At 28.5% G+C, this 24,835-nt stretch overlaps 1 protein-coding gene across 6 annotated transcripts in view; it reads left to right on the forward strand.

Moving 5' to 3' along the window:
- The first annotated feature begins 403 nt into the window (after positions 1 to 403).
- LOC135925418 (E3 ubiquitin-protein ligase RNF185-like) overlaps positions 404 to 24,835 on the forward strand; it is a 60,244-nt gene continuing 35,812 nt past the window's right edge. For 5 of the 6 annotated variants that reach the window (XM_065460911.1, XM_065460765.1, XM_065461030.1 and 2 more), the window contains exons 1-4: positions 404 to 487; positions 528 to 594; positions 695 to 868; positions 9,373 to 9,782. In XM_065460911.1, the coding sequence (XP_065316983.1) occupies positions 439 to 487; positions 528 to 594; positions 695 to 868; positions 9,373 to 9,782 (700 nt within the window). In that variant the 5' untranslated portion in view covers positions 404 to 438. Of the gene's footprint in view, positions 488 to 527; positions 595 to 694; positions 869 to 9,372; positions 9,783 to 10,388; positions 10,508 to 24,835 lie in introns of those variants that run through there. The other variant, XM_065461112.1, reaches the window with a different exon arrangement.

A 24,835-nucleotide genomic window follows, 5' to 3' on the forward strand; every position in this document is an offset into this window, starting at 1 on the left:
TAAGTTCAAATTCAATTAAAAATCGGTCGTCGTATCGAATCTAATGTATCAGCTATAGTTAAAAATCTCGTTAAGTCCTTCCCTTCTGATTTTTCTTCAATGGTCCTCAAAATAGACTCTTCTAGATCCAAATATGAGGTAACAGCCTGATATCGAAGCCTCCATTTTGTTGGGCATACTTTGCAGTATCTCCCTGTAGCACAAGAAGCTAAAAAAAATTCTATTCACTAAATATTATCTATTTGGATATCTAACCATTTTATACAATCTATAGATTTTTCCTAATCATAGTATTAATAGAGACAAATTAATTACCAATTTATTATTATTTCTTTTCCACATATCGAAACATTTTTGATTATAATAGATAGCTGTCACACATAACCTGTCAATATACAATATAAAAAAACTTTATGTATCCCTAATAAGAAAAAGAAGATGGATGGCCACTGCCAGAATCTTACAAAATTACGACTAATATTATTTAGTAGTTGCAAAATAATATAATATATATTTTTCAATATTAGAGATTAAAATACCTAATGTGATATCAAACTCAAATTTCATAGGAAGTACATCAACTAAAATGCCAAAGTATATTTTAGAATTCAGCATAATCATATTTTATATCATCTTTTTTTTTGTTAAATAATATAATGATCTTTTTAATTACATAAATATAAAATTATTTTAGAATAAAATCATCCCAGCAAAATATTAGTAATAGTGGAGAAGAAGATAAGGAGCATCCTTCTAATTTTGAATGTAATATATGTCTAGAAACAGCAAAAGATGCCGTTATAAGTATGTGTGGTCATTTATTTTGCTGGCCATGCCTCTATCAATGGTTTGAAACTAAACCATTCAAGTAATATATATGTTTTAATATTGGTTTGTAAAATAAATTAAATCAACATTTTTGAATAAATGGATGCTTCTTTAAATGCTCATTATTACCACCATTTCTGATGTACATGCGTCTTTAATGCATAATATTGATTGCTAAAATATAAAAATGCATACTAAAAAACAAATATTTTTTATCTAAGGCTAAGGCTACATAGAGTGTATTGTTAAAAGATAGCAAGCCAAAAATTATGTATTGCAAAATAATTTTTCCAATAATTTTGCTACTTCTGTATTTATATACATTAAAATTTTTATTATCTGTTTAATATTTATAGAGCATTAAACCGGCCTTGAGCTAGGCTTGGGGAAAAAAAAATTGGGCAATGCTCTTTCTTGAAATTTTTAATTTAATTCAGGCTAATAGAAAATAATGTTTTTTAATTTGTATAAAATAAAAGATAATTATAATTTTGGATTTAGACAAAGCTATTAGTAATTTTTAGGTGTTTCATTAAAAAATTTTTAAATAAAAGTCTTGAGACCTAAAATTTGTGCTTCTAATCAAACCGGAAACTGTCACTGGGTTTGGGAGGGCAATGGCAAAGCCAGAATTTTCAAATGAGGGGAGGTTTAAAATTTTTTTGGTGGTTTTGCCCCCAAATCCCATTTACCTGGCCTTTGGTGGGTTCCCTACTATAAATAATCCTTACATATTATTGATTTTTTGGTGGATTTTATATAATCTCCATTTAAGTTGGCTGAACAACCCTAAATTCTAAAATATGCAATATTTTGAGATTTATTAATGCTTGACTTAAACCAATATAATAGCCAATATGAAGGAAAAAAATATTAGTAACAAGATTTTGGCCAACCTTAACCCTGAATATATTTTTGCCAAACTACATTTTTTCTTTATCTTGATACTATAGATAATCTCTGGTTCACTTTTTTAAAAAATTTTTTAAATTTCTTAGAAGATGAACGGTATATGTAATAAAATACACATTATGCAATTAAAGGATACAAATTACAATTTTTTCCACTATAATTTTTAATATAATATAAACTGTATATTTATAAAATTTTATGTAAACATAACAAATATTATGATTTGAACATTTTAATTATAATGAAAATCTATAAAACAATTATTTTTGGATGTAAAATATAAATATACGCCACATTTCTGACAAGCTTCTTTTGTTCTAAATAAGCAACCTCACAATTCAAAACTTTCCTCCTTATCTTTATATTTGGGCAAATAAGACATTAGGTTTTTTCTAACCTCTTTTGGCAGGTCTCTCTTACATTTTTCAAGAATACCAGTTTGAACTGATTTGTATTTTGGCATAGTGTTTAAAATGTCTTTGCCATATTTACAAAGGACTTCTTCCACTGAAATTTTGAAATTATATAAGCTAAATTGATCCTTGCATGCTATGATATACTTTTACAATCATGTCTATATAACAGCCATGAATTTATGAGCAAGTAAAATATATTAAATAGAATTCTATGATACCATTTTCTTGATTTAATATGAATTCTATATTAAAGAATCCATGAGATCTACACCTCCCATGAATTTATTATAAATTTTAATGATATTTTTACATTTTATCCTTTATTTCTATCGTATTTTTAACAATTGATTAAAGGATGTGCACCTAGAGGACTGCAAAGTAGTTTTTTGCAACCTGAGCCTGACCCAAGTCCCAATTTAAATTTTTTTTCGCCCGAGCCCGACCCGAGCACACATTTTTTAGTCCAACCCGACCCCTACCCAAATAAAATTTTGCAATTTGAGTTTGAATATTATAATAGCCAAAAAAAATTGTGTATTTATTCATCGCCACCTTAAATAAAAGTTTATTTGACGGCCATAATCTATTCAAGATATATATTAAGTTGCATTTTATTTAATTTGTAAAAAATATTATAAAAAGATTAATATACAAGCGAATTTAAAAATTATAGCAATTATATAAAAATACAATAAAAGCATCATTTATGTTGAATATAGATGATAATGATATAAAAGTTAATAAATATATAAAAAATATAATGAACATATTATATTATATTAACATATCAATATCATTATCAAAAGTATCACAAAGTGAATAATTATGATATATAAATAAAGAGGTGTCCAGTTTATCTGGCTTTAAATAAGTCCTTTTATCTTCAAAGGCCCTACCAGCAGCTGAGAACACTCTTTCACTGCTAGCAGACGAAGCAGGGATAGCTAGGAATTTAAGAGATAAAATACTTAAATTTGGAAACTCATTATTGTTTGTTGTCCACCAATTTAAAATATTATCATCTTCTATTCATAATTTAGGATCTAGGTATTTTTTTAAGCTTGTCAGCTTCGGCGCTAGCATCAGAAAACGCATTGTCAGCCTCCCATAGAGACAAATCCAAAAACGTATCTACCTCAGTATTTTCTTAAGAAAAAAATATTCATAATATGATAATAATATTAAAAGATATATATTTACTTTATTTTTTTTAATAAATAATTTTATTATTAATTTAATAAACTACTCTATCAGTTGAGCAGGAGCTAGATGGTGAGTTGATATTTATAGACTTTTGCTTGATAAGATCTCTGTTAATTTTCTCTGCATTCATCAACGTGTTAATATGTTGACACAAATCTTTATAATGTTCTCGGGATAACATTTTCATAACCCGAAATTTTGGGAACAAAAACGTCGAAATTTGGTGGAATATATCTATTTGAAATTTATCCACGAATATTTTTTGGCATCTTTACGATAGCTGGTTTAGCTGAGAGTTTAAGCTAGGATGCGCTAAAAAACTCAATATTTTATGATAACACTATATAACTTTGTGAATAGTGGGTTTTAAATCACTCAAGTTCATCACTCGCAATTTTAAAAGGCGTCAGAAACTTGATAAGATCCCTCATTATTTTAAAATCAATATTTTCTAGCCTAATCGACTCTCCTCTGGAATTGAGGATCTCCAATATTTCATTAAATTGATTAAAAATCGATTCAATCATATTTAGCCTGCTATTCCAGCTAGTCTCAACACACATATGGAGAGTTTTATCGAGCTGATTAACTAATCTAATATTTAATGATATATTTTAATAAAAAGTTAATTTAACATACCCACTCTGTTTCATATAAGTTACTAAACTTTTACAATCAACAAAACATTGATATATCTCCGAACTTTGAGATTCAATATTTTTGTTATCGAAAGTATTCCTTAATACTGTATTTAAAAGATGAGAAGAATTATTTAATCTTTTATGATTTTCAAAAGTTTTAATCATATTTGCCTCTTGGTCGGTAATGATTGGAATTTCCGATTTATATGCCCTGCTATATCTTGATATAAAGAATACATGGATTTTATAAATATTTTTAATGAAATCAATACCCAACAAGGTAAAATTTCTTATAATTTCCTTTTTAATATTTTCATCTGTCTTTTTTTCATCTTCAAACTTGCATGTAAATAATACAACTTTATTAAGTTTCCAGGAATCATTTAAGAAATGAATTGTAAGAGTTACATAGGATACTTTCTTATAATCATCAGTCCAAAGGTCTGTGGTGGCTATAAAAAATAATAATAATTTAACCATATTTTCATAAATTTGTAACCAGCACATCAAATAATTTATTGCGTATACAACAGCAGTACCTATTAAATTTCTAGAAATTATCGTGGGATTTGGAATGATGCTTTTAACATCAATATTTGGCAAAATATTGGCAACAATCAACAAAGCCTTCCCCATGAATTGTATAAAATGATCTCAAATCACGTCCACAAAACATAGTAATCACCTTTGTACACTCTTTTTATAATTTGGTACAATTTTTAAGTTTTTTGGGATCAGTACCAAAAAGGCTATTAATTGTTAATGGAGTCTTTTTACTCTCTATTGTATATACACATTTATGCCTTTTTAGTTGATTTGTGCCTAAAATAATTTAATAAGATCATATTTTATGTATAAATATCTAACCTGTTGTAATTGAATTATATACATAAATAAATTTGCAAATAATGCAAATCACATAATTAAGTTTTTCTTTGTTTTCATCATATATAAATGAAAACTTTTTCCAGACATCAGATTTGCCATTGACATTTTCCTTTACTTCATACTTATTGGTCTTAATTTTTTCACCAATTTTTTTTAATTTGGCATCCATTGAAATAATTTTTTTAATATGAGTCTATTTAATTAGACTGTCTAAAATCTAAAAAAAATATTTAAAATGACTTTAATCAATTAAATTGAAATAAATATCAACATGCATTGAAAAGCTACATGTTATAAATAGGAATTATCCTATTTGTTTATTCATTTATATATTTTTCGGCCACTTCTTTAAATGACTATAATAATAGCTAGTTCATTCTCAAAAACTTTAACCTCTATCCTGTTTATAAGTTCAACCCATTTAAATTTTAAATAAGGAATTAGTATAATATTAATAACTATCAATCTACTATTCAAAATCAACTATTTAAATACTAATAACAAAACAATACTAGATTTAAGAGTTTATCATTAATCTATTGAATTTTAGAACTAGTTTCAGATATCTATTAGAATTTATACTAGATTTGAGAGATCATTTGAATCTTTAATAATTAGTATTTCAACATTAAATTTTAACATTAGAAAAATTTAGTATGTGAGAAAGATATACTTACTACAGATTATGGTAAAAATAATATGGACATGGACAATTTTACTACTACTAATTATAGAAAGCGAATAAATAAGGTTATTAGGATTATTTTAAAAATAATTTTGACCAATTTGTATTTGGAAAAAACAGCATTATAGAATGTTTTATAGGAGAATGTATATAATAAAATAATAAATGAAAGAATAAAACTTATCTTTAGTACATAAAATAGTTTGTCTTGTCTTATCTTGTACTTCACTGGGGAAACACACAATTAAGTGATAAAATATTTTGGTATCCGGTTGTTAGGTAAATTATAAAATAATAATTGATAATGACATGACATTTTATTATGATTGACATTTTAAGGATAAAATGTGATAAATAAAAAATGATATGATTTTATAATTAATATTATAAATAATGACTATTTAGGATATTAATATTATTATTTATTTTTTGGGCTTGGGTCAGGTTTGGGGCCGGACAGCTCTTACAACCCAAACCCGAAACCGAAAAAAAACTTTTTTCATGCCCGAACCAGACCTGAGCCCGTTTCCCCGAATCAAGATATTTTTGAATGATCTTCATAGAAGATATTTTTTCTTTTCAGTTTGTTTAATAAATATGGAAATATTCAAATATCATTAAATAAGATTGAATGAAGATTCTATAAGCACACAATTAAAAAAATTAAATAAACAAAATATCTAAAATATTTACTACATTATCATTATGAAAAATCCTATCATCCTTTAAAATATAAGACTTGATATGGTTGTAACTTTGATACTTTTATATTTAATAGCAGCATAAAAAGGTAGTATATTGGACCTGAGGTATATCCATACTTAACATCTGTTGAAATTAAATAAATTGGTTGTTTTAATTATGAAATTGACAAAATATATATTTTTAAAAGGAATATGACAAACTAGACAAGTTTTTTGCAAAATAATTTAAAATTTATTTTAAAAAAATCAAATACTATAGTTCAAAATTAGTATTTATAAAATAAAAACATACAGTTAGTTGTGTTTTAAGTTTTAATCATTCATATTATCAATTTAGTATTTAACATAAAATTTTTCATTTTTTCAAGGGGGGGTAGGGGGTTAATTCCCTAAACCCCCTCCATGGCTACACCACTGTTGAAGGGGTTAAACTAGGGCTGTGCTGATATTAAATATCCAGGTTGGGGCTTACATTTAGAATTTTAAAGCAATTTCGGATAGAATTGTATTTTCAAACAAACTGATCCAATATAAAATTCAATTTACAGTCAAACCTGTCTATTACAAGGTTGGAACTAAGATTTCTGCCAACTTAGAGAGTTGCCTATTGGTTTGGGTCCTTTAGTATTACTATTAAATAATATTAAAGCAAATAAGCTTAAATGGCTGTCAAAAGAACTCCTATATGAAGTGAGAAAATTTAAAATATAAAAATGGTATTAAAACATGGCCACCATATTATTCAATTTAATCATTCTTGATATACATAAGTTTTAAATTGTTGGCTTTCTTATTAGATCTTTGAGTCTCTCTTTGTTGCTATTTATATTAATTTAATTGATTATAAAAATTCTTATATTAGTAAGATGGGCCTATTTTATTTAAAAAAATATTATTAATGTTTTATTATATCATATAGTTGCGAGTTCAATGGTTACTACTTCATAAGAAAAATAATAAATTTTAGTCACTATCAAATTTTTCCTTCAAGAATACGATCAATTTTTTAAATAAATAAAATGAACATGCGTTTGGCTTTAAACACTAAAATAACCACTAAATTTACATGTTTTATTATGTTGTCCTCACGGTAATAAATCATAAAAGTGTGGATAGTAGCCTTATTATTAATCAAATTAAATCCTTGTGTATGGTCCCACACTACAAATGCATAGTTTTCTGAAAAGTCTTCAATAACTAAGAATTCGCCAACATTTAAATTTTTAAAAAGTTTCGAATTAATGATTATCCTGAAACTATAAACAAGAAATTAAATTGTTTAATTATTCAATTAAATAATCTACAAATTCTTCGGCGGATTTTGTCAGTGTTTCGAGGGTAGTTCGATCAACAACTATCCATTATTTGAATGTTATATAATCTATAGAATTCTCGTCAAAGAATATATTAAACCTTTCTTTTAATTATAAAGTTATGAGGGAAAATTTATTGATGAATTTTAATTATGGTAGATTATTTTATGCTAAATAAAGCTCATTATCCTAACCACCTCTGAAAATTTTTAAATTAACATTATTTCATAACTATTCATTAAATTTATATATGATGATATTTTGGGTTAAAATTGTTCAATTTTGGCCATATAAAGAGTCATAACTTCTAAACCCATGTTCATCCCAGTCTAGGATTTTGTACAAATATAAAGCCGTGTGATATCTATCTACAGAAAAAAAATTTTGAAAAATTTTTTTATTCTATGGCCATTTCCTGTTTTGTACATCCGGTTTTCGTTAATCAAATTTCTATCATATTTATTTTTATGCCATATTAAAGAACTATTATTAAGCTACTTAATAAAATTTAAATTATTTTTCTAACATAATTATTTCTCGAGATATTTGAAAATAAATGAGGTGCATTTTGTCAAAAATGTACCATTTTTCCGCGCTTCTTAAACGGCCATATCTTAGCGGGTAAACAGTTTTGGAAGGTAAAATTTCTTTTTTTTCTTAGTTATAAGAAAAATTGAAGGAGGTCGGGTTGAGAATTGACTTTTTTTTGTCGATTTGATATGGATATAATTCACCATATTCATATTCATATGAAAATGTTTATGATTTTATTTTATATGAATTTACAAAAACAGAAAATAAAATATCTCAAATGAAATTTTCTGGTGCCAGCCAGACGGCAAAAAATATATAATTTAAAAATTTAAAAAAAATATACATGGGGATTCGGAATATTTTTTAAATATATTTTTAATAAATATTTAAAAAAAAAGATTCCGAATCCCACATGATTCCGTATCCAAATACTGGAATTTTAACTACTATTAAATTTTGATTAACCGATTATTTTATCATTGTAGGAAATAGCTCAGAATTAAGAATATCAAAAGTATCTTTATTAAATCAAAACAATGGTAAAATTCCAATAATATAATTTGAAAGTAATAATTATTGATGGATGTAAAATAATATCATATATGTAGTACGTTTAATTATTTGATAAGACAAAAATTTATATCTCAATTTACAATATCAACACGAAAATAAAAACTTACAATTATCGATAATTTAAATATTTGATTTACAGTTCTGTGGCAATATACAATAAAGATAATATATTATAAAAAAAGATCATTAAAATATATCGTGTACAGTATCACTTCAATTTTTTTGATCTAAAAGTCTTCCTATCATGTGGAAAGTAAAGAATCTCAAGCTAGTCTAAAATTTTAAACAAAGATGCCATTTTATCAAGTCAAAAAATGTGATAATATCGGTCGACAACTGATATTTAAAAAAAAACTAAGTGATCTTGATAAAAAATATTATTACATCCCTAAATATAGGCCTGCCTATAGCTGCCGTGAAATATTTTAAACGGCTAAAACTCACACATTTATAGTCCAAACGGTGTGTATCAGATTTAATTCTTATTTAGTCTAAAATTAAAAATGAGCCAGGAAGGAAAATTGTTTAAACTCATGGACAATATAACTTTTAACCCTTAAAATCCTGTTCATACGACTATGTTTACGTTTAAATTATTGACGTTCTTTTATTTTACAAAATTATAATAAATTTTTATATTTATGGAAAATCTTTTTTTAAAAATCAAACAAATAGAACCGAATGCCCTGTCTGTAAAGATGCCCTGACCAAGGAAAAGGTTATCCCATTATATGGTAGAGGTGATGGTTCTTCAACTTCAAGAACCAAAAAAAATGAACGCAGCAAAGACCCTAGAACGAAAATATACCCCCCAAGGCCACCTGGACAAAGAACGTCGTATTCTACAAGTAATGGCTCAAACAGTTCGTCAAACACTTACTTTGATTACTTCTTCTCTCCCTCTCAAAATAACCTATTTGCTAATCAATTCTTCAATCAAAGTGGATTAGGTGGCATACACATGTCATTTGGTATAGGCGCTTTCCCCTTTGGTTTTTTCAGTACCATGTTTAATTTTAGTAATGGTGCTCAGACTCCAACTGGAAATGTTCTCAACGGGACGGGGACTTCAGAAGAGAGAGATAGTATGCTTATTTATTTGTTTATAAAAACAGTAAATTCTAATTGAGTTTGATACCTTAGCCTTTTTAAATTTTTTAATCATAAACAAAATATTTTTAATACAGTTAAGCTTCCAACAGAAACCAACTCATTATAGTTACTAGTATAGTATAATATTAAAACAAATTATTACATCTATAGTAATCGACTGATGAGCCACCCTGCTTTTCTTATATTTGTAATGTGTATTTCTGTTTATATCCTTTTGAACCCCTGAAATTAGTGATCTGCATCGGGCCTAATTTTTCAAACCCAGCAAATTTTTTAAAAAAGTTTTGCCAGCCAGGCCTGAATTTATTTAAATTGAGAAATTAATTTTTGTAATTACTCAAAATAAAAGATATGTAATATGGCGTCTAGTTTCTATAAATATAATCAAATTTTTTAAATTTAAATAAAAAATTAAACATAAAATTGATAAATTTAGTTGTATTTAAAAAAATTTCTAAGGCCTGACCTAGCCCGATTTTTTAAAAAAATATTAGGCCCGAACACGATTTTTTTTAAAAAAAAATACAGATCTCTACTATAAATAGCTGGCGATTTTAAAAATTGTCACTTTATTTTAGTGCTGTAAACGTTATTACAAAAAAGAAACCCGTTACCGTTACTCGTTATATCTGAAAAAAAGGAACGCGCGTTACCAATTTTTCAAAAAATTAACGGGCTACTCGTTACTTAAAAAAATTAAATATGTACAAATATATATTTATTTTTTTCTGAAAATATATAATAAAATAAAACTATACAAAAAGAATATATAAGATCGTTTTATAAAAAAAATATTCATATATTTAATTCAGGCCCTTATGCAGGAATTTGGTCTGGGGGGGGGATAATAAATTTTTTAAAGAAATAATATTGTTAATTAAAAATACTAAGCATAAATTTATTAGGATTAATAACTTTTCTAATACACAATTTTAAACTAATGTGAATTAAAAAAATTTTATATATAAACCGGCATTGAAAAACTATAAAATAAATGTGAATTATAAAATATAAAGTGAATATAACCCACGATATGAACCACTTAAATGACCCAAAATTGAAATTTGAATTTTTTGAGCTTTTAAAATATATCTTCTTCTTCTCCGTTTTATGGCGATTTCCAGGTTTACCCGGGTAGGCCAGTTTTCCCTCTGATTTTTCTTTTCCATTTTTCACGGTCCTGAGCATCAATACTTGTAAGATTCATGCTTCTCATATCCGCCGCTATCACATTTGTCCACGTCATCTTGGGTCTTCCTCTAGGTCTTGATCCTCCTACTTCCATCATTGTGCATCTCTTTACCCAGTCATCTCTTGTCATACGTTCCACATGCCCAAACCATCTTAGTCTATTTCGTCGCATTACCATACCAATCATTTCTATACCTAATCTTGCTCGCAATTCCTTGCTAGTTTTTCTCTTTCTCAGAGATACCCCACACATCCATCTAACCATCCTCATTTCTGTTCTTTCTAATTTGGCTTCGTGAGTTGCTTTCATTGCCCATGTTTCACCGCCATAAACTAAACAACTCCTCACATAGCTTACATAAACTTTCCCCTTTAACTTCAGAGAAACTTTTTTATTTGTAAGAATAGACGACATCTCTCTGAACTTCTTCCAAGCTTGTCTGATCCTTGCAACAACGGCAGAATCTACACCACCATCTGCGTTTAGCATATCACCTAAATAACAAAACTTATCCACTTTTTCTAGGGTTAACCCATTGCCAATATCCAGACCACCATTTTTTAGGTTATCATTATTATGTATCCCTTTCATGCATGTTTTACAAATAAAGGTCATTCTTTCTAACATTAAACTGACTCTTTTCCTGCTACATCTTTTATGTACCCATTTCTGGCATCTGGTGCATTGGATAGAATTTCTAGCAACTCCTTTCCCACATACACCACAAGGCCACTTACCGGATTCTTCCATCTTTAGATTTCCCCCACCAATCATCACCTTTGTTTTTGATGCATTCATTTTCAGACCCTTTGCTTCCATAGTCATCTTCCATTTACTAACTTTATCCCTCAATTTTCCCTCACTGTTTGCCATTAATACAAGGTCATCTGCATATAATATCTCCCAGGGAAGTCCTTCACATATTTCTCTAGCCACCACATCCATTACTAAGATAAATAATAATGGACTCAGCATGGATCCTTGATGAAGTCCTACCTTCACCTCAAAGCTGTCACTATCACCATAATCCGTCCGTACTGCTGTTTGTGCTCCAACATACATTGCCATCACTGCGGTAACCAACCATTCCTCCACACTGGATTTTCTCAAGGCCCATCTTGTAATCTCACGCGGCACCTTGTCAAAGGCTTTCTCCAAATCAACAAACGCATAATAGAGTTTCTTTTCCTTCGCAAGATACTTCTCCTGAATTTGTCTCACCACAAAAATTGTATCTGTCGTGCCTTTTCCCGATGTAAAACCAAACTGCATTTCATCAATTTTAATTTGTTCCCTTAACCGCTTCTCTAACACTCTCTCAAATACTTTCATTGCATGTTCCAAGAGTTTAATAGCTCTGTAAGACCCGCAATCTAAAGGATCACCTTTCCCCTTGTATACTGAGATAATTATACTTCTTTGCCAGTCCTCGGGAATAGTACCTTCTGTGACAATCTGATTTGCTAAATTCATTAACCATTCAATCCCTAAATCATCAGAACCTTTAAACATCTCTGATACCACCATCGTTAAACCCGATGCCTTCCCTTTCTTTATCTTTTTCACTGCTCTCTTTATCTTGTCCTTGCCAAAGTTACACCCTGGACCTTCTACCTTTGCACAACTAATATTATTCCATTCATTTTCTTCATTCAAAAGTCCTTTCATGTAAATCTTCCAGGTGTTCTTAATACCACTACTATCAATCGTTATTTTTCCTTCCATATTTTTCAAACACTTTACACCTATCACATCCTGCCTCTTTTTTGACATCTGTTTTGCCATTCGAACCATATTTCCAATTCCATCAGTGCATTCCATTTCTTTAGCAAACTCGTGTCTTTTTTCTTCTTGAGCCTTCACTATTAATTTCTTAGCATTTCTTTTAGCCATCTTGGAAATATCATTATCACTATTTTCTTTGCTATTATACCATACTTTGAAACACCTCCGTTTCTCATCCACGGCTTTCGCTACCTCTGGGCTTCACCACCAAGTCTCCTTATGTCTAGGCGGCCCTTTTGTCCATCCACATACCTCCTCAGTTGTCATTACCCAGGCTTTCTTCATGGCTTCCCACTTGTCATTCACCCCAGATGCTTGTGCCACCTCCGCTTCCTTAATCGCCAATGCCATATTGAATTGACGTCTAGCATTCTCCTCCTTCAATTTCCAAACCTTCAGCCTTGGGACAAACTTTCTTTTAGTGACCCTGGCACCTTTAAGAGTGAGATCTCCTACAACTAGTCGATGCTGATTTATACATTCCTCTCCCGGTATCACTTTCACATTTTTTACTATACATCGATCACATCTCCTTTATAACAAGTAATCCACAGCACTTTTGGTACTACCCGACTTTTAAGTCACCAGCTTCTCTGATTCTTTCTTAAACATTGTATTACAGACAATCATATCCATAGCATCACTAAATTCTAAAATCCTCTCTCCTTCCAAATTTCTCATGCCGTAACTGAACCCTCCATGTACTCCTTCATAACCCTCACTACTCGCTCCCACATGTCCATTCATATCACTAGCCAGGATAATCCCCTCTTCATTCGCCAGTCTCGATGTCACCCCCAATAGACTGTCCCAAAATATATCTTTCTCTTCTTCACTTCTTCCAACCTGAGGAACATATGCCGAGATAATATTATATAGCTTTCTACCAAAAATCATCTTGATAACCATTATCTGGTTGTCTAGCCTTCTCACTTCGACTACTTTGTCTACCAATTTCTCCGCAACCAATACCCCAACTCCAGCCTTACCATCATTACCTCCTTGCCAAAAGAATTTATACTTTTCGCTAGTCTTGCCAATCATTCTGGTCCCATTTCCTTTCCATCTAGTCTCCTGTATGCAGCACACATCTATATGTCTTCTTTGCAATACATCGACGACTTCTCCCGCTCTTCCTGTCATACTCCCAACATTCCATGTCGCGACCCTAACTCGATCACCCGTAAACTGGTTTCTCCACTTTTTATCATGTCGTTTATGGCCGTCATAAGTTTCATTTTCATGAATAGTGGTTCCGCCAGGTTTCCCATCCTTCTTTTTGTCGTAGACGGATGAGGAGGCCCATGGGGTACTTTGGGCTGTACCCTCCTAATGCTTTGTTGTAACCATAGGGAAATTTTGTAGCAAGGTTTTTACAATCGGATGCCCTTCCTGACATCAACCTCTTTAAGTTGTTTTTACACCCCGTCGAGGAGACGGTGATCCTATTCTAGACCCAGATCACAGGGAACCTTTTAGACCTACATTAGCCGCCAAAAGACTTTGCCACTCCCCCGCCACGATGAGGCTGAAGGTAGGATTTTGGGAGAGCTTTTAAAATATATAAAGTATAAAAAATTTATATGTTGGAAATATAAATTAATACACAAAAAGTTTCTTAGGAATAATTGTATTTTATACATTTTGAGCTAATTTTTCAATTATCAATCCTTGCTTGGCGTTAATTGCCTATGAATATTCAAAAGATCCAAATCATTCAATCTACTTTCAGATGTTGTATTTCATAGGTATGTTTTTCACAGACTTGCAGGCCCAGCCCCCGAGCCGGACCGTATTTTAATTTTTTTAAATATACCCGGGCCGGGCTCGTAATTTTTTTTAAAAAAAGCACCCGCGCTGGGCCTGAAAATTTTTTTAGATAAATTTCTGGGCCGAGCTGTATATTTTAAAACCAAATATTTGAAATCGCCATTATTAGCTATAAAAATCAAAAATAAATATAATTTATTTTAAAAAAATTCGGGCCAGGCCAGCCAGACGGGGTTTGAAAATTTTTTAAAAAAAAACCCGGGCCGGAAAAAATTTAAAAAAAAAATCTGGGCCGTGTCCTGCAAATGGTACCTCTGCAAGGCTCTGTTATTCTTCTTAAAAAAGTGAATGTTCTCTCATTAGTTTACTAAAGAGCTGTTAATATATATATAACCATTTTAATACATTGGGAGTTTAATCTAAAATGTGTTTGAAATAAAAAGCATCCATAGCATTTTTTGGAACTGTATCAACCATAGTTAATCTTTTAATCATAGTTATTCAGCTAATAAGGCATCATAAGATATTTTAACATCTTCATGATAAAAATCTACCAAATATTTTTATTTTTTTTCTATCACCATATGAAAAAGGTTGGGAGAGGGGACATTTGTTTTATAATACTCTTCTACTGATCCTATATTAATGTTTTGACGATGAGCTTGCTTGCTGCAAGTCGAGGGGGGCAAATATTAAACACGTATAGCTCTGCTTTTGACTCAACAATAACATATAAAATATGAAATTCTTCAACAACATTAGCTCTAATTTCCTTGAGTTCTAATAAAATGCTCTCCGCTATTCTCATCTTCTTAATCAAGTCAATGTTATGTTTTTGAAAAGTATTACATAAAATAGTTGTATAATTAAATAATACATTCTAATGAGAAATAAAATTTGGAATAAGTATTGAATCCAATAATTTTCTTGCTTCTGAGGAAATATTTCTTTCAAGCCATTGTGATATTTCAGTAATAGCATTAATAATCGGCTCTTCTAACTCCATTAGCTGTTACTGTGGCGGAGACTCGATCTCGTTGGACAAGCTTGCAATTTCTTTCTCCCTGTTGGACAAGGAGTTTCAGAGATAATTATTATTTGACTAGAAATTTAGATTAATATTACGCCACTAAAATTTGAAAATAATAGGCAAATTACGCCAAGGAAAACTTGAAATCGAAATTGATTGATAAAATAACTTAGTAGATGAATGTGATAAATAAATGTAATTAAATATATATATGAGATAGGAATAAATATTAACAAATATAAATTAATATTAACATTAATATTTTTGAAAAATATAATCCGGCATCTGCATTTTTTGGCTTGGGGGGGGGGGTTTGTCCCCATGTCACCCCTCCCCCCCCCCTCCGCTGCGTACGCCAATGATTTAATTATAATATAAATAAAACTATACAAAAATAATATATTATAAGATAGGGTAAATACGAAATCGATAACTTTTCGGCTGACCTTTTTAATTTCGATAAAATTTTGTATGCTGAGAGAATATCATCTGAAAGCATCGAATCCAAAATTCTAGCTTCCTAGTACTCATAGTTCCAGAGATATCAATGGTCAAAAGTGCCAAAAATGACCTTTTTTCGAAAAATACGATTTTTTGAAATTAAGATAAGTTAAAAAATAATGATTTTAAAAATATAAGTTATATGTCATTTTGTAACTCTATTAAAGGCCTTTTATTAAATATTAAGGATTTTTTTGAAATAATATGGTTGCGGTTTTAATTTACGTTATAAATTTTATACATAAAAATTCGAGGTGTCTAAATTTTTTTGAATTTAATATTTTCTTATTCAACCTTATATCTATTCATAAAAAAATTTAAACTTGGAAGAGTCATGGGTTTTTTAGTATTACGATTTAAAAAATCAAAAAATAAATATTTTTTTCAAAAATAGATGGCGCTCCTTTATAAAATAACGTGTTTTGTTATAATAATGATTTTTTAAACTTTTTTTCACTTTTAAACATAAATAATAAGATTTTCCAGCATTAATATCATGAAATGAGATTATTTAGCTGCGGTTATAATCATTTTTTTTATAAAAAATTTTAATTTTCGAAAAATTATTTTATAAATTTTGAAGATATAATAGATAAATTAAAATTCATGAAAGAGATTACCTATTTTCTGTTTTTCATTAAATTTAGTTTTTTTGAAGCCATGAAAATTTCGTTTTGCGATAAATTATATGTACGCCCAATAGCCGTTGATGGGCTAACTATTGTTAAAATATTATATTTTGGTATGAAAAGGATATCTTGTGCAGCTTTCTAAACAAAAGAATTTGCTGGTCCTTTAGGGTGAAGAAAATTAATTTTTACTTCATCTCTAATTACATTCACTTGTACAAATCCTAACCACCAATCGTCTTCATATGCACATGTCACATATCCTCTAATCTCATCGATTAACAGATCCTCAATCAAAGGATCTTCACGTGGATATACTATATTCTCCACAATAAATGTCAGCGAATTAGAAGTTTAGTGTTGAGTTTAGTTAAGCCAATCGGAAACACTGCATGAATTTTTTGTGTCCCAGGTATTGAGATAGATTTATTAAGTCTCTCACTTAGCCATATCTCTTCTTCTTCATAATCTGGTATAGTGGCATAAGAAAAATTTATACCTTTTATATGCTCTTCCGCATATTTATAAAATTGTAAAGGTGTAATTATTTGATCAGTGTAAGGTCTTTGTAAGCTTGCCTTGGCAACTAACCTTTTTACTGTGCCGCCTATGCCGTCGCAGGCACTTTTACCATGTGCCGTATGAAAAAAATGCCATTCAGCTTGAACACCAAAATCGATTTCATGGTAGCCAACATTGATGAAATTTTTCCTATTTTTATATTGCGCTGCTGAACCATCAGAAAAGTAGTGAATTTTTTTTGGTGGAGTGTTGAATTTATTTTTTAAAAAATGAATCAAACGCCATTGGAATAAATGGAATGAATATTCATTTTATCGAAAAAATAATTAATAAATTCGTCTGAAGATTGAGAAATAGCCTCCAGAGTTGTTCTATCTACCGAAACCCACTGTTTAAAAGTAACAAGAGCTATATCATTTTTTATAAATAATTTTTCGATGCGTTTTTTTAAGAGTGCCGAGCCAGGACATTCGTTGCAGTCACCAAAATAACAGGTGGGTAACGGAGGATTGCAAATCATTCTGCCTATAACATATCTATAAGTTGTTAATGTATCCTCACCATTTTTAGTCAATGTTGCTAATTCATAGCCTAAAATCATAAGTTTAATATTCTGGTGTATGCTACAAACGCATACACTATGTGTTCCGCTAGCCCCTGCTAATATACAATTTTTTGGTCTTAAGCTAGCAAATTTCGAAAATCCAATTGTTAAGTTTGAATTACTTGCCTTAAAATGACTATATAATTCTTTAAAATTATTAAGAATTAACCTTTTTTGAGCGTTCACTCGTTCCCCCTTTTCAATGATAGATATGCAATCTTTTTTTCCTGGTAATACCCTACTAACTTCATCACTGCAAAAACTTTTTTTTAACAATATCAACTGTTTTTTGATTGAGATATTTTGCAGGCTTTCGATTTGGAGTTGAAAGAATCCCCCTTTCTTCCAAAATGATTTTGGAATTATATGCCATATGATATGTAACGTTGATCGTTTTTATTTTATTTGCGCTCCAATTAGGAGGCAGAATGGTCAGCAATTGATATTTTTTATTTTTAGATAAATTGGTATATTGTAATTTCATGTTATTGAGTATATCATTATTATCGTTCTTATCCGAATCTGGATTGTTATTATATCTGTAATCGTTTTTGTTATTTTTGCTGCCTTTTTTTGGATAATTTTTTTCGGTTAGTTTTTTTTTCTTAATAGAAGATATTCCTATTTCATTTAAAGTTATATTGATTTTATCTATTGATGTTGATGCTGTGCTGTTATTTACATATTCACCATCAGAATTTATATTTTCGATATATTTTTGTGATAACCTTTTACGTCATTTATCACAATTGTAATGTTCTGCCTCAATGTTTGGATATTGTGTCATCCATGTCACTTTGCGCAGGTTTTTTTTATAATTAAAGTGTTTAGATTCTTTAAAAAGATTTACGCATTTATATTTATACCAGAGACCTGAAGAGGTACCATTTGCACGGCCCGGCCCGGTTTTAAAATTTTTAGGCCCGGCCCGGCCCGGATATTTTAAAAAAAATTTTTACGGCCCGGCCCCGCCCGGATTAAAAAATTTAAGGCCCGGCCCGGCCCTGATATTTTTTTAAAAATTTTTTTACGGCCCGGCCCGGAATTTAAAATTTAAGGCCCGGCCCGGCCCTGATATTTTTTTAAAAATTTTTTTACGGCCCGGCCCGGAATTTAAAATTTAAGGCCCGGCCCGGATATAAGTATATTTCATATTTTATTCAGATATTTAATTACAAATTGATACTATAAAAAATTTGTGCAAATAATATTTTTGAATATAAAAGATTCTATTTGTGATTTTTAATTTTTATTTAAAAAATACATGTAAAAAGCTAATATTTTGAGAATATTATATTAAATTTATAAAAATTATAAAACTGTTATTTATAAAAATGGATATTTTGAGCATATACTATATTTTATATTGCATTTATAAAAATAAAACTAATATTCATAAAAATGGTAATAATATTTTGAGCATATACTATATTTTATATTGCATTTAAAAATAATAAAACTAATATATAATTTATAAAAATGGAAAATATTTTGAGAATATAATATATTCTATTTAATTTACTATTTAATTTATAAAGTAAAAATAAATCGCTATTTAAAAAAATGCATGTATAATAAATAGTATTTTGAAAATATAATCAAATTGCACAATATTAATATAATTTATTTTATAATATAAATTTTTAACAAAAGAAGATAATTGTATTATATAATATATTGTAAAAAAAAAAAAAAAAACTTTCATGACTCAAGGTAAAATATAATAAATGCAATAAATATTTGACAGTTTGCAAAGTAAAAAACCAGCATGATTGACGAAACCCTATACTCAAGAAAGATATTAAAAATTCACAAATTATCATGAAGAAAGAAAAGCATATCTACCTTTTCAGGTTGAAGATTACTTCTTCTTTCTTCAAGAATTCTTCCTGTAGTGGAAAAATTCCGTTCACAGCTTGCACTTGAAGCAGGAATAGCCAATACCCGTTTCGCCAATTTTGCTAAGATTGGGAATTCGCTTTGATGAGAAGCCCACCACTCTAACAAATTATCCACCTTAAATGTTTCATCTATTTTTTTATTTATGTAATTATAATATTCATCATCGGGTATTGACATATTACCAGAATTACTATCGCCCCATTTGTCATAAAACGATTCAGTTTGTTTAACAACAGTCGTAATTTGACTGGTCGATGGTATTTCATTTACTTCCTGAGCCTCTTGTGATTTAATATAATCTTTTATATAGTTTTCCGTCATCTTGCGATCTGTCCCTGACAGCATACGTAATTGTTTGAATTTGGGACAGAGAAAAAGAGAAATAAAATGATACTTGTGTAAAACAAATTTTTCAATTAAAAAATGCTTTATATTAAGTAATATCAATTTTATTTCTCTTTTTTCGCTTTGAAAGGTATTACAAACTTCAAGAAGTTCATAATACCATATTACCACTTTAAAAAGAGTACAAGAGTCCAACTGTAACTCAACAATAGCTCTGTTAAAATTCTCAAGAATGTTGACTAGATCCTGAAGGATCGGAAAGTCTATAATATAATACTTTTCCGATCCCCCTTGTTCTAGAAGAACTTTTTTAATTTCTTCATTTTGAGAATAAACAGAATTGAGCATACTGTATTTAGAGTACCAGCGGACTTCTATATCTTGATAAAGGGCTTTTAAATGCTGGCATTTATTACTTTGTTTTAAATGCCCCACTAATATTTTAGTATTATCTATTGTTGATTTTATTAATGGGGCATTACTTTTCAAATATTTGGAGTTAAATGAATTTCTTAAAATTGTATTTAATAAATGACAAGAACAATTTAATCGTTCATTTAACTCCAATGCTTTTATAATATTTTTACCTTGGTCTGTAACAAAAATTATATTAATAAAATCGTTATTGTTAAAACTAAAATTATGAAAATTTTTTAATAGTTCATCCTTAACTACTTGGCTAGTCTTAGACACTTCTTTAAATTTAGCGGTAAATAGGTTTCTCTTCACTAACTTCCAGTCATCTGATATATAGTGCATGTTAACTGTTATAAACGAGTTCTTTTTATGGTCATCGCACCATATATCAGTGGAAGCAGCCATAAATCGATTCTTGATTACTGGGGCAATAGTATCAACCAAAATGGTTCTTATTTTATTACATTTTTCTTTAAGGTGGCGTGATAGAGTGGTGGGATGTGAAATTAATGAGTTGATATCTATTTTACCATATGTTGCCCCAACATCGACTAGAGCCTGGCTGAATTCAAGAAACCCATTCCCAGCTATCATTTCGTAAGGTCTAATATCTTTTGCGCAAAGTGTTAAGGAATGATCTATAAATTTTTGTTTTAAATATTTCATATTACATTTATAAGTGGGTTTTTCAGGTGTAAAAAAAATTTATTAATTTTCATGGATTTACCATCACATTTATGTCTTTTTAAATGTGATGTACCATGGTTATAATTATAAGATAATAAATTTGAGCAATTTATGCATTGCACATAGCCAATATTTTTTTTATTATTATTATCTATGATTATTTTAAATTTAGTCCAAATATCAGATTTTAAAGTATTATTAGTATTTTTAAAAGAATAAATATTATTTTTAATTTTGTCAATTATATCATTAGTGTTTTGTGCCATGATATTCCTTTTATTGATTGTTTTGGAAATATTCTAAAAATTTAGATATGAATTATAAGATTTATATTTAATATTAATTTTTACTTTAGCTTCTTGAATGCTTAAAATTGATTGAGTATCACTAATTCTAATGATAATAAATATTAATTAATTATTTATATCTTACATTGATTATAAATATCTAATATCAATATTTATTAAATAATGTAGATTGAAATTATTATATTTATTTATTATAATAAATTTAAACTGAATATTATAGTTATAAGAAAAAGTATGTTATTAAAATTTTATATTATTTACAAAAAGATTCAATCTAATTTGAAATAGATTTTATAAACTAATATATGAAGCTAAAAAATATCAATGTACATTTTTATTTTAAGAGAATAATTCAAATTTTGAAATCATTTATTCTGAAAATTTTATCAATGTTTAAATTTAATTTTACAGTAAGATAAAATTATTAGCAAAATAGAATTTTTTATTACTTAAATCTGTTTATGGGATATATCCACTTCTAAACTATTCTTCTAACACAACTGTTCTAAGTCTAACTTCTAAGTAAGTAATTTAAAATGGAGTTTTCCGGTATCTTTCAGGAAATTAATAATTAGATCGATCTGTGGGTGTTAGGTAGTGTTAACCATCACCCAATATTATATTAATCATAACTATAATATAATATAATCTTATAACCAATAACTCATAATGTAAAATTTTTTATAAAAAATATTAAGGCCCGGCCCGGCCCGGGTTTAAAAATCTTAGGCCCGGCCCGGATATATTTAAAAAAAATTTTTTAGGCCCTGCCCGGATATGTTTAAAAAAAAATTTTTTAGGCCCGGCCCGGCCCGGGTATATTTAAAAAATTTAAAATACGGCCGGGCTTAGGGCCGGGCTTGCAGGTCTTTGATTTATACATTATCGATAATTTTAAGAAGAAAAATAATTAATATCAAAATATTTGTAAAATAAAAATTAATTAATATTGGGCAGGTGCATGAAAATTAACTTTTATCTTTCAACAATTCTTAACTATCTTTTTAGGAAATTTAATCATTTATTATAAAAACCTAATTTTTACAAGTTATTAATATAGCAATAATAACAAGTAGTGATCTGCATTGGGCCTAATTTTTTAAGCCTGGTCCGGCCCGAAATTTTTTTTAAAAAAGTTTTGCCGGCCCGAACCCGAAATTTTTTTTAAAAAAATTTACCGACCCGGCTCGAATTTATTTAAATATAGGAATTAATTTTTTAATTACTCAAAATAAAAGACATATGTTATATGTCGTTTAGTTTCATTTCAATAAATAAAATCAAATATTTTTATTTTACATTAAAAAATTAAATAAAAAATGATAAATTTATATATATTTAAAAAAGTTTCCAAGGTCCGACCCGACCCGGCCCGAATTTTTTTTAAAAATACTAGGCCCGGCCCGAACCCGATTATTTTAAATAGAATTAGGCCCGAAGCCCATCCAGGTCCGGTACGGGCCAGGCCTAACTTTGCAGATCTCTAATAATAAGTAAGCCTATCAAACGATCTATATAATATTTTTTCTTGATAGTAATGCTGGAAAATCTTATTATTTATGTTTAAAAGTGAAAAAAATAATTATTATAACAAAACACGTTATTTTATAAAGGAGCGCCATCTATTTTTGAAAAAATTAGTTATTTTTTGATTTTTTAAATCGTAATAACTAAAAAACCCATGGCTCTTCCAAGTTTAAATTTTTTTATGAATAGATATTAGGTTAGAGAATAAGAAAATATTTAATTTAAAAAAATTTGAAAAGCGAAACACCTGGAATTTTTATGTTAAAAATTTATAACGTAAATAAAAACCGCAACAATATTATTTCAAAAAAATCCTTAATATTTAATAAAAGGCCTTTAATAGAGTTACAAAATGACATATAACTTATATTTTTAAAATATTATTTTTTTAACTTATCTCAATTTCAAAAAATCGTATTTTTCGAAAAAAGGTCATTTTTGGCACTTTTGACCATTGATATCTCTGGAACTATGAGTACTATTAAGCTAAAATTTTGAATTCGATGCTTTCAGATGATATTCTCTTAGCATACAAAATTTTATCGAAATTAAAAAGGTCAACCGAAAAGTTATCGATTTCGTATGGAATTACCCGATAACATCTTTATGTAACAATTTTTTATTTATTTTTAGCAATAATTGATTTCAAAATTTTGATCAGACAAACAAGAGCGCTTAGTGCTCAACATAGCTGGTTAAATAATGGGATGTTAATAATATAGTATTTGAATAATAAATAAAATCTATAATGAAATTCTCTTTAAAATTTTGTTATTGGATAAATCCTGGCTACGCCACTATTTCATATATATGATGAATTCCATATCAATTCAACAAAAAAAAGTCGATTCTCAACCCGACCCCTTTCAATTTTTCATAAATTTTGCATATTGATAGTATATACTATAACTAAGAAAAAAATGAATATTTTACAATATAGCGTCAGTAAAATAATATCTGTATGGGCTGCCTGCTTACATATCGCCCCAGGACATCATTCTTGGTTATACTCAATTGATTTTTTAATTTTAATCACAATACTATACATATTTTTATTAAAAATTATATATTATAAAAATATTTTAATATAATGCCATCTATATTACATTTTTTTATTTATAAAAATAATAAAAATTCAAATAAAATTAAAAAAATAAAAATGGCTATCGAGATTTTTTATTAAATCGTTTAATATAAAGGTAATATACATTTTTTATCAGAAAAAGAATAAATTTTAGCCACTCTATCAAATCTTTATTTCAAGAAGAGGATCAATTTTATTTGAAATAAATAAAATGCACCTGCGTTGTGCTTTAAATAATCTGATATAACCACTAAATATACATGCTTTATTATGTTATCCTCACGTTAATTAAAATTTGGAAGTATTGGTCCAATTAAATCCTTTTGCATGGTCCTGCACTACAAATGCTTAGTTTTCTGAAAAATCAGCAATATCCAAAAATTTCTCCAAAATTTAAATAGGATTTTAAAAAGTTTCGAAATAATGTTTGTCGTGAAGCTATAAACGAATGAGGAACCAAATTGTTTAATCTTTCAATTAAATAATCTACAAATTCGTTGGCTGATTATAAGTGTTTCTAGGTTAGTTTGATCAACTTTTAATGGTATATAATCTATAGAATTTGCCTCAAATAATATAATTTCTTTTAATTTTGAAGATATGGGGCAAATTTTATTGTTGAATTTTAGTAGATTATTTTATGCTAAATAAAATATTTAACAGATTTGGCAAAGTAATTTTGAGACGAAATTTAACTAGTGTTAAATAAAGCACATAATCCC

The sequence above is a fragment of the Gordionus sp. m RMFG-2023 genome, chromosome 1, assembly GCF_954871325.1.
Source record: "Gordionus sp. m RMFG-2023 chromosome 1, tfGorSpeb1-WG-v2, whole genome shotgun sequence".
Lineage (NCBI taxonomy): Eukaryota > Metazoa > Nematomorpha > Gordioida > Chordodea > Parachordodidae > Gordionus > Gordionus sp. m RMFG-2023.